Source organism: Somniosus microcephalus, chromosome 9 (assembly GCF_052327205.1).
Source record: "Somniosus microcephalus isolate GS21.2 chromosome 9, FLI_Smic_1.0, whole genome shotgun sequence".
Lineage (NCBI taxonomy): Eukaryota > Metazoa > Chordata > Chondrichthyes > Squaliformes > Somniosidae > Somniosus > Somniosus microcephalus.
The window spans coordinates 253,175,566-253,193,445 of NC_140995.1; the positions used below are offsets into that span (position 1 = coordinate 253,175,566).

A 17,880-nucleotide genomic window follows, 5' to 3' on the forward strand; every position below is an offset into this window, starting at 1 on the left:
GGTGTCGGTGAGAGAGAGTGGATCGGAGAGCGGTGTCGGTGAGAGTGCATCAGAGAGCGGTGTCGGTGAGAGTGGATCAGAGAGCGGTGTCGGTGAGAGAGAGTGGATCGGAGAGCGGTGTCGGTGAGAGTGGATCAGAGAGCGGTGTCGGTGAGAGTGCATCAGAGAGCGGTGTCGGTGAGAGTGGATCAGAGAGCGGTGTCGGTGAGAGTGGATCAGAGAGCGGTGTCGGTGAGAGTGGATCGGAGAGCGGTGTCGGTGAGAGTGGATCAGAGAGCGGTGTCGGTGAGAGAGAGTGGATCAGAGAGCGGTGTCGGTGAGAGTGCATCAGAGAGCGGTGTCGGTGAGAGTGGATCAGAGAGCGGTGTCGGTGAGAGTGGATCAGAGAGCGGTGTCGGTGAGAGTGGATCAGAGAGCGGTGTCGGTGAGAGTGGATCAGAGAGCGGTGTCGGTGAGAGTGGATCAGAGAGCGGTGTCGGTGAGAGTGGATCAGAGAGCGGTGTCGGTGAGAGTGGATCAGAGAGCGGTGTCGGTGAGAGTGGCTCAGAGAGCGGTGTCGGTGAGAGTGGATCAGAGAGCGGTGTCGGTGAGAGTGGATCAGGGAGCGGTGTCGGTGAGAGTGGATCAGAGAGCGGTGTCGGTGAGAGTGGATCAGAGAGCGGTGTCGGTGAGAGTGGATCAGAGAGCGGTGTCGGTGAGAGTGGTTCAGAGAGCGGTGTCCTTGAGTGGATCAGAGAGCGGTGTCGGTGAGAGTGGATCAGAGAGCGGTGTCGGTGAGAGTGGATCAGAGAGCGGTGTCGGTGAGAGTGGATCAGAGAGCGGTGTCGGAGAGAGTGGATCAGAGAGCGGTGTCGGTGAGAGTGGATCAGAGAGCGGTGTCGGCGAGGGTGGATCAGAGAGCGGTGTCGGCGAGAGTGGATCAGAGAGCGGTGTCGGTGAGAGTGGATCGGAGAGCTGTGTCGACGAGAGTGGATCGGAGAGCGGTGTCGGTGAGAGTGGATCAGAGAGCGGTGTCGGTGAGAGTGGATCAGAGAGCGGTGTCGGTGAGAGTGGATCAGAGAGCGGTGTCGGTGAGAGTGGATCAGAGAGCGGTGTCGGTGAGAGTGGATCAGAGAGCGGTGTCGGTGAGAGTGGATCGGAGAGCGGTGTCGGTGAGAGTGGATCGGAGAGCGGTGTCGGTGAGAGTGGATCACAGAGCGGTGTCGGTGAGAGTGGATCAGAGAGCGGTGTCGGTGAGAGTCGATCAGAGAGCGGTGTCGGTGAGGGTGGATCAGAGAGCGGTGTCGGTGAGAGTGGATCAGAGAGCGGTGTCGGTGAGGGTGGATCAGAGAGCGGTGTCGGTGAGAGTGGATCAGAGAGCGGTGTCGGTGAGGGTGGATCAGAGAGCGGTGTCGGTGAGAGTGGATCAGAGAGCGGTGTCGGTGAGAGCGGATCAGAGAGCGGTGTCGGTGAGAGTGGATCAGAGAGCGGTGTCGGTGAGAGTGGATCAGAGAGCGGTGTCGGTGAGAGTGGATCAGAGAGCGGTGTCGGTGAGAGTGGATCAGAGAGCGGTGTCGGTGAGAGTGGATCAGAGAGCGGTGTCGGTGAGAGTGGATCAGGGAGCGGTGTTGGTGAGAGTGGTTCAGAGAGCGGTGTCCTTGAGTGGATCAGGGAGCGGTGTCGGTGAGAGTGGATCAGAGAGCGGTGTCGGTGAGAGTGGATCAGAGAGCGGTGTCGGTGAGAGTGGATCAGAGAGCGGTGTCGGAGAGAGTGGATCAGAGAGCGGTGTCGGTGAGAGTGGATCAGAGAGCGTTGTCGGTGAGGGTGGATCAGAGAGCGGTGTCGGCGAGAGTGGATCAGAGAGCGGTGTCGGTGAGAGTGGATCGGAGAGCGGTGTCGGCGAGAGTGGATCAGAGAGCGGTGTCGGCGAGAGTGGATCAGAGAGCGGTGTCGGTGAGAGTGGATCAGAGAGCGGTGTCGGTGAGAGAGAGTGGATCGGAGAGCGGTGTCGGTGAGAGTGGATCAGAGAGCGGTGTCGGTGAGAGTGCATCAGGGAGCGGTGTCGGTGAGAGTGGATCAGAGAGCGGTGTCGGTGAGAGTGGATCAGAGAGCGGTATCGGTGAGAGTGGATCACAGAGCGGTGTCGGTGAGAGTGGATCAGAGAGCGGTGTCGGTGAGAGTGGATCAGAGAGCGGTGTCGGAGAGAGTGGATCAGAGAGCGGTGTCGGTGAGAGTGGATCAGAGAGCGGTGTCGGTGAGGGTGGATCAGAGAGCGGTGTCGGCGAGAGTGGATCAGAGAGCGGTGAGAGTGGATCGGAGAGCGGTGTCGGCGAGAGTGGATCGGAGAGCGGTGTCGGTGAGAGTGGATCAGAGAGCGGTGTCGGTGAGAGTGGATCAGAGAGCGGTGTCGGTGAGAGAGAGTGGATCGGAGAGCGGTGTCGGTGAGAGTGGATCAGAGAGCGGTGTCGGTGAGAGTGGATCAGAGAGCGGTGTCGGTGAGAGAGAGTGGATCGGAGAGCGGTGTCGGAGAGAGTGGATCAGAGAGCGGTGTCGGTGAGAGTGGATCGGAGAGCGGTGTCGGCGAGAGTGGATCAGAGAGCGGTGTCGGCGAGAGTGGATCAGAGAGCGGTGTCGGTGAGAGTGGATCAGAGAGCGGTGTCGGTGAGAGAGAGTGGATCGGAGAGCGGTGTCGGTGAGAGTGGATCAGAGAGCGGTGTCGGTGAGAGTGCATCAGGGAGCGGTGTCGGTGAGAGTGGATCAGAGAGCGGTGTCGGTGAGAGTGGATCAGAGAGCGGTATCGGTGAGAGTGGATCACAGAGCGGTGTCGGTGAGAGTGGATCAGAGAGCGGTGTCGGTGAGAGTGCATCAGAGAGCGGTGTCGGAGAGAGTGGATCAGAGAGCGGTGTCGGTGAGAGTGGATCAGAGAGCGGTGTCGGCGAGGGTGGATCAGAGAGCGGTGTCGGCGAGAGTGGATCAGAGAGCGGTGAGAGTGGATCGGAGAGCGGTGTCGGCGAGAGTGGATCGGAGAGCGGTGTCGGTGAGAGTGGATCAGAGAGCGGTGTCGGTGAGAGTGGATCAGAGAGCGGTGTCGGTGAGAGAGAGTGGATCGGAGAGCGGTGTCGGTGAGAGTGGATCAGAGAGCGGTGTCGGTGAGAGTGGATCAGAGAGCGGTGTCGGTGAGAGAGAGTGGATCGGAGAGCGGTGTCGGAGAGAGTGGATCAGAGAGCGGTGTCGGTGAGAGTGGATCAGGGAGCGGTGTCGGTGAGAGTGCATCAGAGAGCGGTGTCGGTGAGAGTGGATCAGAACGCGGTGTCGGTGAGAGTGGATGAGAGAGCGGTGTCGGTGAGAGTGGATCAGAGCGCAGTGTCGGTGAGAGTGGATCAGAGAGCGGTGTCGGTGAGAGTGGGTCAGAGCGCGGTGTCGGTGAGAGTGGATCAGAGAGCGGTGTCGGTGAGAGTGGATCAGAGAGCGGTGTCGGTGAGAGTGGATCAGGGAGCGGTGTCGGTGAGAGCGGATCAGAGAGCGGTGTCGGTGAGGGTGGATCAGAGAGCGGATCAGAGAGCGGTGTCGGTGAGAGTGGATCAGAGAGCGGTGTCGGTGAGGGTGGATCAGAGAGCGGTGTCGGTGAGAGCGGATCAGAGAGCAGTGTCGGTGAGAGCGGATCAGAGAGCGGTGTCGGTGAGAGTGGATCAGAGAGCGGTGTCGGTGAGGGTGGATCAGAGAGCGGTGTCGGTGAGAGTGGATCGGAGAGCGGTGTCGGTGAGAGAGAGAGTGGATCGGAGAGCGGTGTCGGTGAGAGTGGATCAGAGAGCGGTGTCGGTGAGAGTGGATCAGAGAGCGGTGTCGGTGAGAGTGGATCAGAGAGCGGTGTCGGTGAGGGTGGATCAGAGAGCGGTGTCGGTGAGGGTGGATCAGAGAGCGGTGTCGATGAGAGTGCATCAGAGAGCGGTGTCGGTGAGAGTGGATCAGGGAGCGGTGTCGGTGAGAGTGCATCAGAGAGCGGTGTCGGTGAGAGTGGATCAGAGAGCGGTGTCGGAGAGAGTGGATCAGAGAGCGGTGTCGGTGAGAGTGGATCAGGGAGCGGTGTCGGTGAGAGTGGATCAGAGCGCGGTGTCGGTGAGAACGGATCAGAGAGCGGTGTCGGTGAGAGTGGATCAGGGAGCGGTGTCGGTGAGAGTGGATCAGAGAGCGGTGTCGGTGAGAGTGGATCAGAGAGCGGTGTCGGTGAGAGTGGATCAGAGAGCGGTGTCGGTGAGGGTGGATCAGAGAGCGGTGTCGGTGAGAGTGGATCAGAGCGCGGTGTCGGTGAGAGAGAGTGGATCGGAGAGCGGTGTCGGTGAGAGTGGATCAGAGAGCGGTGTCGGTGAGAGTGGATCAGGGAGCGGTGTCGGTGAGAGTGGATCAGAGAGCGGTGTCGGTGAGAGTGGATCAGAGAGCGGTGTCGGTGAGAGTGGATCAGAGAGCGGTGTCGGTGAGAGTGGAGCAGAGAGCGGTGTCGGTGAGGGTGGATCAGAGAGCGGTGTCGGTGAGAGTGGATGAGAGAGCGGTGTCGGTGAGAGTGGATCAGAGAACGGTGTCGGTGAGAGTGGATCAGAGAGCGGTGTCGGTGAGAGTGGATCGGAGAGCGGTGTCGGTGAGAGTGGATCAGAGAGCGGTGTCGGTGAGGGTGGATCAGAGAGAGGTGTCGGTGAGAGTGGATCAGAGAGCGGTGTCGGTGAGAGAGAGTGGATCGGAGAGCGGTGTCGGTGAGAGTGCATCAGAGAGCGGTGTCGGTGAGAGTGGATCAGAGAGCGGTGTCGGTGAGAGAGAGTGGATCGGAGAGCGGTGTCGGTGAGAGTGGATCAGAGAGCGGTGTCGGTGAGAGTGCATCAGAGAGCGGTGTCGGTGAGAGTGGATCAGAGAGCGGTGTCGGTGAGAGTGGATCAGAGAGCGGTGTCGGTGAGAGTGGCTCAGAGAGCGGTGTCGGTGAGAGTGGATCAGAGAGCGGTGTCGGTGAGAGTGGATCAGGGAGCGGTGTCGGTGAGAGTGGATCAGAGAGCGGTGTCGGTGAGAGTGGATCAGAGAGCGGTGTCGGTGAGAGTGGATCAGAGAGCGGTGTCGGTGAGAGTGGTTCAGAGAGCGGTGTCCTTGAGTGGATCAGAGAGCGGTGTCGGTGAGAGTGGATCAGAGAGCGGTGTCGGTGAGAGTGGATCAGAGAGCGGTGTCGGTGAGAGTGGATCAGAGAGCGGTGTCGGAGAGAGTGGATCAGAGAGCGGTGTCGGTGAGAGTGGATCAGAGAGCGGTGTCGGCGAGGGTGGATCAGAGAGCGGTGTCGGCGAGAGTGGATCAGAGAGCGGTGTCGGTGAGAGTGGATCGGAGAGCTGTGTCGACGAGAGTGGATCGGAGAGCGGTGTCGGTGAGAGTGGATCAGAGAGCGGTGTCGGTGAGAGTGGATCAGAGAGCGGTGTCGGTGAGAGTGGATCAGAGAGCGGTGTCGGTGAGAGTGGATCAGAGAGCGGTGTCGGTGAGAGTGGATCAGAGAGCGGTGTCGGTGAGAGTGGATCGGAGAGCGGTGTCGGTGAGAGTGGATCGGAGAGCGGTGTCGGTGAGAGTGGATCACAGAGCGGTGTCGGTGAGAGTGGATCAGAGAGCGGTGTCGGTGAGAGTCGATCAGAGAGCGGTGTCGGTGAGGGTGGATCAGAGAGCGGTGTCGGTGAGAGTGGATCAGAGAGCGGTGTCGGTGAGGGTGGATCAGAGAGCGGTGTCGGTGAGAGTGGATCAGAGAGCAGTGTCGGTGAGGGTGGATCAGAGAGCGGTGTCGGTGAGAGTGGATCAGAGAGCGGTGTCGGTGAGAGCGGATCAGAGAGCGGTGTCGGTGAGAGTGGATCAGAGAGCGGTGTCGGTGAGAGTGGATCAGAGAGCGGTGTCGGTGAGAGTGGATCAGAGAGCGGTGTCGGTGAGAGTGGATCAGAGAGCGGTGTCGGTGAGAGTGGATCAGAGAGCGGTGTCGGTGAGAGTGGATCAGGGAGCGGTGTTGGTGAGAGTGGTTCAGAGAGCGGTGTCCTTGAGTGGATCAGGGAGCGGTGTCGGTGAGAGTGGATCAGAGAGCGGTGTCGGTGAGAGTGGATCAGAGAGCGGTGTCGGTGAGAGTGGATCAGAGAGCGGTGTCGGAGAGAGTGGATCAGAGAGCGGTGTCGGTGAGAGTGGATCAGAGAGCGTTGTCGGTGAGGGTGGATCAGAGAGCGGTGTCGGCGAGAGTGGATCAGAGAGCGGTGTCGGTGAGAGTGGATCGGAGAGCGGTGTCGGCGAGAGTGGATCAGAGAGCGGTGTCGGCGAGAGTGGATCAGAGAGCGGTGTCGGTGAGAGTGGATCAGAGAGCGGTGTCGGTGAGAGAGAGTGGATCGGAGAGCGGTGTCGGTGAGAGTGGATCAGAGAGCGGTGTCGGTGAGAGTGCATCAGGGAGCGGTGTCGGTGAGAGTGGATCAGAGAGCGGTGTCGGTGAGAGTGGATCAGAGAGCGGTATCGGTGAGAGTGGATCACAGAGCGGTGTCGGTGAGAGTGGATCAGAGAGCGGTGTCGGTGAGAGTGGATCAGAGAGCGGTGTCGGAGAGAGTGGATCAGAGAGCGGTGTCGGTGAGAGTGGATCAGAGAGCGGTGTCGGTGAGGGTGGATCAGAGAGCGGTGTCGGCGAGAGTGGATCAGAGAGCGGTGAGAGTGGATCGGAGAGCGGTGTCGGCGAGAGTGGATCGGAGAGCGGTGTCGGTGAGAGTGGATCAGAGAGCGGTGTCGGTGAGAGTGGATCAGAGAGCGGTGTCGGTGAGAGAGAGTGGATCGGAGAGCGGTGTCGGTGAGAGTGGATCAGAGAGCGGTGTCGGTGAGAGTGGATCAGAGAGCGGTGTCGGTGAGAGAGAGTGGATCGGAGAGCGGTGTCGGAGAGAGTGGATCAGAGAGCGGTGTCGGTGAGAGTGGATCGGAGAGCGGTGTCGGCGAGAGTGGATCAGAGAGCGGTGTCGGCGAGAGTGGATCAGAGAGCGGTGTCGGTGAGAGTGGATCAGAGAGCGGTGTCGGTGAGAGAGAGTGGATCGGAGAGCGGTGTCGGTGAGAGTGGATCAGAGAGCGGTGTCGGTGAGAGTGCATCAGGGAGCGGTGTCGGTGAGAGTGGATCAGAGAGCGGTGTCGGTGAGAGTGGATCAGAGAGCGGTATCGGTGAGAGTGGATCACAGAGCGGTGTCGGTGAGAGTGGATCAGAGAGCGGTGTCGGTGAGAGTGGATCAGAGAGCGGTGTCGGAGAGAGTGGATCAGAGAGCGGTGTCGGTGAGAGTGGATCAGAGAGCGGTGTCGGCGAGGGTGGATCAGAGAGCGGTGTCGGCGAGAGTGGATCAGAGAGCGGTGAGAGTGGATCGGAGAGCGGTGTCGGCGAGAGTGGATCGGAGAGCGGTGTCGGTGAGAGTGGATCAGAGAGCGGTGTCGGTGAGAGTGGATCAGAGAGCGGTGTCGGTGAGAGAGAGTGGATCGGAGAGCGGTGTCGGTGAGAGTGGATCAGAGAGCGGTGTCGGTGAGAGTGGATCAGAGAGCGGTGTCGGTGAGAGAGAGTGGATCGGAGAGCGGTGTCGGAGAGAGTGGATCAGAGAGCGGTGTCGGTGAGAGTGGATCAGGGAGCGGTGTCGGTGAGAGTGCATCAGAGAGCGGTGTCGGTGAGAGTGGATCAGAGAGCGGTGTCGGTGAGATTGGATCAGGGAGCGGTGTCGGTGAGAGTGGATCAGAACGCGGTGTCGGTGAGAGTGGATCAGAGAGCGGTGTCGGTGAGAGTGGATCAGAGCGCAGTGTCGGTGAGAGTGGATCAGAGAGCGGTGTCGGTGAGAGTGGGTCAGAGCGCGGTGTCGGTGAGAGTGGATCAGAGAGCGGTGTCGGTGAGAGTGGATCAGAGAGCGGTGTCGGTGAGAGTGGATCAGGGAGCGGTGTCGGTGAGAGCGGATCAGAGAGCGGTGTCGGTGAGGGTGGATCAGAGAGCGGATCAGAGAGCGGTGTCGGTGAGAGTGGATCAGAGAGCGGTGTCGGTGAGGGTGGATCAGAGAGCGGTGTCGGTGAGAGCGGATCAGAGAGCAGTGTCGGTGAGAGCGGATCAGAGAGCGGTGTCGGTGAGAGTGGATCAGAGAGCGGTGTCGGTGAGGGTGGATCAGAGAGCGGTGTCGGTGAGAGTGGATCGGAGAGCGGTGTCGGTGAGAGAGAGAGTGGATCGGAGAGCGGTGTCGGTGAGAGTGGATCAGAGAGCGGTGTCGGTGAGAGTGGATCAGAGAGCGGTGTCGGTGAGAGTGGATCAGAGAGCGGTGTCGGTGAGGGTGGATCAGAGAGCGGTGTCGGTGAGGGTGGATCAGAGAGCGGTGTCGATGAGAGTGCATCAGAGAGCGGTGTCGGTGAGAGTGGATCAGGGAGCGGTGTCGGTGAGAGTGCATCAGAGAGCGGTGTCGGTGAGAGTGGATCAGAGAGCGGTGTCGGAGAGAGTGGATCAGAGAGCGGTGTCGGTGAGAGTGGATCAGGGAGCGGTGTCGGTGAGAGTGGATCAGAGCGCGGTGTCGGTGAGAACGGATCAGAGAGCGGTGTCGGTGAGAGTGGATCAGAGCGCGGTGTCGGTGAGAGTGGATCAGAGAGCGGTGTCGGTGAGAGTGGATCAGAGAGCGGTGTCGGTGAGAGTGGATCAGAGAGCGGTGTCGGTGAGAGTGGATCAGGGAGCGGTGTCGGTGAGAGTGGATCAGAGAGCGGTGTCGGTGAGAGTGGATCAGAGAGCGGTGTCGGTGAGAGTGGATCAGAGAGCGGTGTCGGTGAGGGTGGATCAGAGAGCGGTGTCGGTGAGAGTGGATCAGAGCGCGGTGTCGGTGAGAGAGAGTGGATCGGAGAGCGGTGTCGGTGAGAGTGGATCAGAGAGCGGTGTCGGTGAGAGTGGATCAGAGAGCGGTGTCGGTGAGAGTGGATCAGAGAGCGGTGTCGGTGAGGGTGGATCAGAGAGCGGTGTCGGTGAGGGTGGATCAGAGAGCGGTGTCGGTGAGAGTGCATCAGAGAGCGGTGTCGGTGAGAGTGGATCAGGGAGCGGTGTCGGTGAGAGTGGATCAGAGAGCGGTGTCGGAGAGAGTGGATCAGAGAGCGGTGTCGGTGAGAGTGGATCAGGGAGCGGTGTCGGTGAGAGTGGATCAGAGCGCGGTGTCGGTGAGAACGGATCAGAGAGCGGTGTCGGTGAGAGTGGATCAGAGCGCGGTGTCGGTGAGAGTGGATCAGAGAGCGGTGTCGGTGAGAGTGGATCAGAGAGCGGTGTCGGTGAGAGTGGATCAGAGAGCGGTGTCGGTGAGAGTGGATCAGGGAGCGGTGTCGGTGAGAGTGGATCAGAGAGCGGTGTCGGTGAGAGTGGATCAGAGAGCGGTGTCGGTGAGAGTGGATCAGAGAGCGGTGTCGGTGAGGGTGGATCGGAGAGCGGTGTCGGTGAGAGTGGATCGGAGAGCGGTGTCGGTGAGAGAGAGTGGATCGGAGAGCGGTGTCGGTGAGAGTGGATCAGAGAGCGGTGTCGGTGAGAGTGGATCAGAGAGCGGTGTCGGTGAGAGAGAGTGGATCGGAGAGCGGTGTCGGTGAGAGTGGATCAGAGAGCGGTGTCGGTGAGAGTGGATCAGAGAGCGGTGTCGGTGAGAGAGAGTGGATCGGAGAGCGGTGTCAGTGAGAGTGGATCAGAGAGCGGTGTCGGTGAGAGTGCATCAGAGAGCGGTTTCGGTGAGAGTGGATCAGAGAGCGGTGTCGGTGAGAGTGGATCAGAGAGCGGTGTCGGTGAGAGTGGATCAGAGAGCGGTGTCGGTGAGAGTGGATCAGAGAGCGGTGTCGGAGAGAGTGGATCAGAGAGCGGTGTCGGTGAGAGTGGATCAGAGAGCGGTGTCGGTGAGGGTGGATCAGAGAGCGGTGTCGGCGAGAGTGGATCAGAGAGCGGTGTCGGCGAGAGTGGATCGGAGAGCGGTGTCGGCGAGAGTGGATCGGAGAGCGGTGTCGGCGAGAGTGGATCGGAGAGCGGTGTCGGCGAGAGTGGATCGGAGAGCGGTGTCGGAGAGAGTGGATCTGGGAGCGGTGTCGGTGAGAGTGGATCAGAGAGCGGTGTCGGTGAGAGTGGATCAGAGAGCGGTGTCGGCGAGGGTGGATCAGAGAGCGGTGTCGGCGAGGGTGGATCAGAGAGCGGTGTCGGCGAGGGTGGATCAGAGAGCGGTGTCGGCGAGGGTGGATCAGAGAGCGGTGTCGGCGAGAGTGGATCAGAGAGCGGTGTCGGCGAGAGTGGATCAGAAAGCGGTGTCGGGGAGAGTGGATCAGAGAGCGGTGTCGGTGAGAGTGGGTCAGAGAGCGGTGTCGGTGAGAGTGGATCAGAGAGCGGTGTCGGTGAGAGTGGATCAGAGAGCGGTGTCGGTGAGAGCGGATCAGAGAGCGGTGTCGGTGAGAGCGGATCAGAGAGCGGTGTCGGTGAGAGCGGATCAGAGAGCGGTGTCGGTGAGAGCGGATCAGAGAGCGGTGTCGGTGAGAGCGGATCAGAGAGCGGTGTCGGTGAGAGAGGATCGGAGAGCGGTGTCGGTGAGGGTGGATCGGAGAGCGGTGTCGGTGAGAGGGAGTGGATCGGAGAGCGGTGTCGGTGAGAGTGGATCAGAGAGCGGTGTCGGTGAGAGTGGATCAGAGAGCGGTGTCGGTGAGAGTGGATCAGAGAGCGGTGTCGGTGAGAGTGGATCAGAGAGCGGTGTCGGTGAGAGAGAGTGGATCGGAGAGCGGTGTCGGTGAGAGTGGATCAGAGAGCGGTGTCGGTGAGAGTGGATCAGAGAGCGGTGTCGGTGAGAGTGGATCGGAGAGCGGTGTCGGTGAGAGTGGATCAGAGAGCGGTGTCGGTGAGAGAGAGTGGATCGGAGAGCGGTGTCGGTGAGAGTGGATCACAGAGCGGTGTCGGTGAGAGTGCATCAGAGAGCGGTGTCGGTGAGAGTGGATCGGAGAGCGGTGTCGGTGAGAGTGGATCGGAGAGCGGTGTCGGTGAGAGTGGATCGGAGAGCGGTGTCGGTGAGAGTGGATCGGAGAGCGGTGTCGGTGAGAGTGGATCGGAGAGCGGTGTCGGTGAGAGTGGATCGGAGAGCGGTGTCGGTGAGAGTGGATCGGAGAGCGGTGTCGGTGAGAGTGGATCAGAGAGCGGTGTCGGTGAGAGTGGATCAGAGAGCGGTGTCGGTGAGAGTGGATCAGAGAGCGGTGTCGGTGAGAGTGGATCAGAGAGCGGTGTCGGTGAGAGTGGATCAGAGAGCGGTGTCGGTGAGAGTGGATCAGAGAGCGGTGTCGGTGAGAGTGGATCAGAGAGCGGTGTCGGTGAGAGTGGATCAGAGAGCGGTGTCGGTGAGGGTGGATCAGAGAGCGGTGTCGGTGAGAGTGGATCAGAGAGCGGTGTCGGTGAGAGTGGATAAGAGAGAGGTGTCGGTGAGAGTGGATCAGAGAGCGGTGTCGGTGAGAGTGGATCAGAGAGCGGTGTCGGTGAGAGTGGATCAGGGAGCGGTGTCGGTGAGAGTGGATCAGAGAGCGGTGTCGGTGAGAGAAGTTCAGAGAGCGGTGTCGGTGAGAGTGGGTCAGAGAGCGGTGTCGGTGAGAGTGGGTCAGAGAGCGGTGTCGGTGAGAGTGGATCAGAGAGCGGTGTCGGTGAGAGTGGATCAGAGAGCGGTGTCGGTGAGAGTGGATCAGAGAGCGGTGTCGGTGAGGGTGGATCAGAGAGCGGTGTCGGTGAGAGTGGATCAGAGAGCGGTGTCGGTGAGAGTGGATCAGAGAGCGGTGTCGGTGAGAGTGGATCAGAGTGCGGTGAGAGTGGATCAGAGAGCGGTGTCGGTGAGAGTGGATCAGAGAGCGGTGTCGGTGAGAGTGGATCAGAGAGCGGTGTCGGTGAGGGTGGATCAGAGAGCGGTGTCGGTGACAGTGGATTAGAGAGAGGTTCCTCCCTACTTCTCACCTCCCCCAACCCCAATTCTCCCCCCCACCCCTCCCCCCTCGCTCCCACTCCCCCCCTCGCTGGTAAACAGGTAGATATTGACCTCTGACGTTGTTCTGCTCTGCAGGGGCTGTCGGGAATCTGGATGGGGCCGGAATACATCAGCATTAACAAAAGCATCGACACAGGAGCTCTGCTAACCTACACCCTGTCCAGCCTCAGGATCCCGCTCAGTTACACCCTCTACCTCACACCCATCACCAGCTTCGGACCAGGAGACACGGCAATCCGCACCATCCAATACAATGATCGTTAGTATAAACATCATCAGCACACCGTGCGATAGTGAAACAGGGAGTGAGAGAGAGAGAGAGAGAGAGAGAGAGAGAGGAGAGAGAGAGACAGAGAGAGATAGAGACAGAGAGAGTGAGACAGAGTGAAGCAGAGAGAGAGAGAGAGAAAGTGAGAGAGAGAAAGTGAGCGAGAGAGAGAGTGAGAGAGAGAGAAACAGAGTGAGAGAGAGAGAGAGAGAGAGAGAGACGACCTGGTTCTGCTGTCTCCCACAGAACAGGGATTACAGCAACAACTAGACCTACTCGACAAATACTGCCAAAATTGGGCTCTAACAGTAAATCTAAAGAAAACCAACATCATGATTTTTCAAAAAAGGCCCAGATGTCGGGAAAACAAATACCAGTTTACCCTCAGTGATACCACTATAGGACACACTATGAGCTACACCTACCTTGGTCTAACTATTACAGCATCAGGGAGCTTCAGCATAGCAGTGAATGCACTAAAAGAAAATGCCCGAAGAGCCCTATATGCAATAAAAAGAAAATTCTACAACATCCAAATCCCAATCAAAATCTGGCTCAAAATATTTGACAGCATAATCCTGCCCATTGCACTGTACGGTAGTGAAGTATGGGGCCCGCTAAATCACCAAAGCTACACTAAATGGGAAAAACACACAATAGAAGCCCTATGTGATAAAAATGCTAACTTCCGGGAAGTTATGTCATCACTTCCTGTGAACTATGAACTATGAACTGTGTAATTACCTCACTTCCTGTAAATGTCACTTCCTGTTGGACTGGTATAAATACTGGTCTGTTCAGTATTGTAAGAGGCTTCTACCAGAGGCATGGTAAAGACCTCTCTTGTATATAGTGTGTTTATAAGTTACTTAAAGCTTACTTTAAAGTTACTTGATGGTAAGTCTCCTTTTTCTTACATCAATTTAAGTAACTTAGTATTTACACTGACAAATACTAGACCTTCAGACAAACTCGGAAGTTAAGGATCCAGGGAACCACCCATCATGGAGAAAATCCTTAGACCTATTCGTCTGGACTTGGACCCGAATACACCAGCAGCTGGCAGGGTATGGAAGCATTGGTATCGTACTTTTGAGAATTTTCTGGATGAATGTAAAGTGGATGCTCCTGCTAAATTGAAGATACTTGTCAATTATGTGACCCCAAAAGTGTTCGAATATGTTGATGACTGGGATAATTACGAAGAGGTGATTCGGGCACTTAAGAAACTATGCGAAGACCCCAAATGAGGTCTATGCTAGACATCTACTGGCCACAGCCCGACAAGGGCCAGGGGAATCAATTGACGAATTCCTGCAAGAACTTCGCAGGCTCAGCATAGATTGTAACTTTCAGGCAGCCTCAGCTGAGCTGTACCGCCAAGAAATGATTCGTGATGCTTTCATCTGCGGGATTGCCTCTCCATTTATACGCCAGCGTCTACTAGAAAGTAAAACACTTGAGCTACAAAAAGCTTTTGAACTAGCTTGTTCACTGGATTTGGCGAAGAGAAATGCAGACCTCTATCAGCTGCCCAGATCTCGATCTGCTGCTGTAGCTGCAACCAGACAATTCAAGCGGTCTCAGGTGAACCCTATCATGGGGGAATCTAATTCTGATAATTCTGATGAAGAAGAGGAGGACGACCCCACTTTAGCAGCCTCTTGGCAATCTAGGAAGGAATGCTTCTTTTGTGGAGATGCTTTTCACCCTAGGAAAACCTGCCCTGCTCGCAATGCAATCTGCAGTTATTGCGGGAAAAAAGGACACTTTGCTAAAGTTTGCCTATCAAGGGCCTCTACGAGGGCCAATCCAGCTAAGGCCTACCGAACTGCCCCAATTAGGGCCTATCAAGATGCTCCAGCTAGGACCTATCAAGCTTCCTCTCGAGCTCTCTCCCGAAGAAGCACACCGAGAGTTTTAGCCACTCTCTGTGCAACGACACCAATTACAGCTGCTTGCCCACAGAACCTGTCTCAGGCAGCCACAAAAATTTCAATTAAAGGGCATACCTTAGATGCCTTAATTGACTCAGGAAGTACTGATAGTTTCATTAAGGAACAGATTGTTGCAAAATTGAAACTACATGTCTTCCCATCGGACCAGGCAATTGCGATGGCCCAGTCATCACTTAATACCAGAATCTCCGGCTTTTGTGTTGTTGATATGACACTTCATGGTCGTATGTATCCCTCCACCCGACTTTCAGTGCTCAAAGACTTATGTAGTGATCTCCTCTTAGGGCTGGACTTCCAAAAACAGCATAAGAAACTCACCATTGAGTTTGGTGGATCCAAACCCGGACTTACTATTTCTAATATACCATCTAAATTACCATTTTGTGCATTATCAGCAGCTTCACTTGATGAACCCTCATTATTTGCCAGTATTCCGCCTCAATGCCAACCGATAATAACGAAATCGCGGCGCTTTAATCAGGGAGACCAATCTTTTATTGCGGCTGAAATCTCTCGACTTCTAGCAGAGGATATCATTGAACCATGTTCGTCGCCCTGGCGGGCTCAAGTCGTCATTGTCAAGAACCCTCTAAAACCTCACAAACAGCGACTATGCATCGATTATTCGCAAACCATCAATCAATATACCGACTTGGACGCCTACCCATTGCCACGCATTGATGATATGGTTAATAAACTGGCCGAATACAAAGTGTTCTCAACTTACGATTTAAAAAGTGCCTATCATCAGTTACCCTTGAAGGTCTCAGATAAGCAGTACACAGCCTTTGAGGCTAATGGACGGCTGTACCAATTTCGTCGCCTCCCATTCGGGGTTACTAATGGAGTGGCTGTCTTTCAACGGGCAATGGATGGCCTGGTTAAGCAGGAAAACCTAAGGGACACTTTTCCCTATCTTGATAACATTACCATTGCAGGTCACGATCAACAGGAACACGACTCCAACCTCCAAAAATTTCGGGATGCCCTCCATCGCCGTAATTTGACCCTGAATGAATCCAAATCTGTTGAGTCGCAACCGACCATCAACATCCTTGGCTACTGCGTAGGCAATGGTATCATTAAGCCAGACCCAGAAAGACTTCGCCCGCTCCAAGAGCTCCCGTCACCTAAGAATCCGGCTTCTTTACGTCGGGCTCTCGGTCTGTTTGCATACTACGCTAAATGGATTCCTCATTTTTCGGACAAAATCCAACCCTTGCTGCATGCTAGATCATTTCCACTGGGAACAGCGGCTGTTGCAGCCTTTAACCTTCTCAAAAAACAGTTGGAGAAAGCGGCTCTTCACTCCATCGATGAGAATCTCCCTTTCGTGGTTGAATGTGATGCCTCGGAGGTGGCGATCTCGGCTACTCTGAATCAGGAAGGTCGTCCTGTAGCATTTATGTCCAGGACCTTACAAGGTGCCGAGCTACATTATCCTCCGGTTGAGAAAGAAGCCACAGCCATCATAGAGGCAGTACGGAAGTGGAACCATTTTCTAGCTCGCCAGCATTTTACATTGATCACGGACCAACGATCAGTCGCCTTCATGCTCGATAATCGAAAACGAACCAAAATTAAGAATAATAAAATACAACTTTGGAGGATGGAACTGGCCTCTTTTGGTTATACCATTCTCTATCGGCCTGGCAAGGAGAATGTGGCCCCGGACACCCTCACACGGGCATTCTGCTCCACTATGTCATCCTCCACTCTCATGGATGTCCACAATGGTTTGTGTCATCCTGGCGTTACGCGCATGCTACATTTCGTACGATCACGGAATCTCCCTTTTTCCACTGGAGATGTAAAAAAAATATGCTCAGAATGCCGGCTTTGTGCGGAATTAAAACCTCAGTTCTTCCACCCCTCAGATGGTATACTCATACATGCAACCCAACCGATGCAACGACTTAGCATCGATTTTAAGGGCCCAGTGCCCTCTTCAACTCGGAACACATATTTGCTCACCATGATCGACGAATATTCACGTTTTCCGTTTGCCTTCCCCTGCTCCAATATGCTGGCGTCCACAGTAATCTGCTGCCTTGAGCAGGTATTTTCTCTCTGTGGCATGCCGGCTTATATTCACTCAGATCGGGGTCCATCCTTTATGTCAAGGGAACTCAAGGACTACCTCTCAGAACGGGGAATTGCTACAAGCAAAACAACACCATACCATCCCATCGGAAATGGGCAGGTAGAGAGGTATAACGGTATCATCTGGAATTCCGTACGTCTCGCTTTAAGATCTCGGGGCCTACCAGACCAGCAATGGGAAACAGTGCTTCCGGATGCATTGCACTCTATACGGTCCCTGCTTTCTACAGCCACAAATACTACACCTCATGAGCGGTTCTTTGGATTCCAGCGTCGCTCATCTCATGGAACATCACTCCCGTCATGGCTAACTACTCCTGGACCTGTATTACTCCGAAGATACGTTCGGACGTCTAAAAATGACCCTCTTGTAGACGAGGTCGAACTAACCGATGCCAACCCCACCTATGCAAACATACGATATTCCGACGGCCGAGAATCTACCGTATCATTACGGGATCTGGCTCCCTGCCCACCAGGACCTAGTGGGACATCGGGTGATGGCATTTCACCAGGAAACTCTTGGGACCTATCGGGTACCCCTCTCCAGGATCCTGATCGGACACCAACTAGCTTGGTGCCGGTAGAACCCCGTGCTCAAGGTTACGACCCTCCCAGTACCGCGCATGAAAGTACTGATCCGCCACAGACCAGCTCTGCACCTCCCTCTGAACAGAGGCAGTCCGACTTTGAACCTATTGGGGCTCGTACTCGAAGCCATGATCTCCCCGACCCTTCACAGGGCAATCCAGGCCACACAGACTCTGACCAATGGCCAACCGCATGTAAGCGGACCAGCGACCCTCTACGACGGGAATCCAAACGGGTGCGACTCTTCCTTGTTCGGCGGCTACGGACCAAAAGGTAGACCACAGCCTCCTAATCCTGCAGGAGGGAAGAATGTGATAAAAATGCTAACTTCCGGGAAGTTATGTCATCACTTCCTGTGAACTATGAACTATGAACTGTGTAATTACCTCACTTCCTGTAAATGTCACTTCCTGTTGGACTGGTATAAATACTGGTCTGTTCAGTATTGTAAGAGGCTTCTACCAGAGGCATGGTAAAGACCTCTCTTGTATATAGTGTGTTTATAAGTTACTTAAAGCTTACTTTAAAGTTACTTGATGGTAAGTCTCCTTTTTCTTACATCACCCTACATGCAGAATTCTGCCGAAGCATCCTTCGCATCCAAAGAAAAATGCCAACAAATGCATGCAGAGCCGAACTAGGCAGATACCCACTGATAATAAACATCCAAAAACGAGCACTAAACTTCCTAAATCACCTCAAATCTAGCTCCCCAGACACCCTTCATTTCAAAGCCTTTCAGACCCAAGAGCTAAACCCAGAAAAGAGTCCTCTGAGTCAGCTGCTACTGAAACTAAGTACTCAGCCGGACCCTGACCAGCCCCAGACCAACACAGCCGTCCAAACACCAATCCGAGTGAACCAAATCATTAAACAATGCAAAGAAACCTACCTGGAACATTGGAACAAAATAACCGAAAGCCAAAGCAGATTAGAATGTTACCGGGCCCTAAAAAGAGAATATAAACTGGCAGACTACGTCACG

At 55.9% G+C, this 17,880-nt stretch overlaps 1 protein-coding gene across 1 annotated transcript in view; it reads left to right on the forward strand.

Annotated features, from left to right (window-relative positions):
* The window catches only part of LOC147113224 (MAM domain-containing glycosylphosphatidylinositol anchor protein 1-like), a 125,798-nt gene that overhangs the window by 103,906 nt on the left and 4,012 nt on the right, over positions 1 to 17,880 (forward strand). The window contains exon 6 of the mRNA XM_085998261.1: positions 12,051 to 12,234. Within this exon, the coding sequence (XP_085854387.1) occupies positions 12,051 to 12,234 (184 nt within the window). The remainder of the gene's footprint in view (positions 1 to 12,050; positions 12,235 to 17,880) is intronic.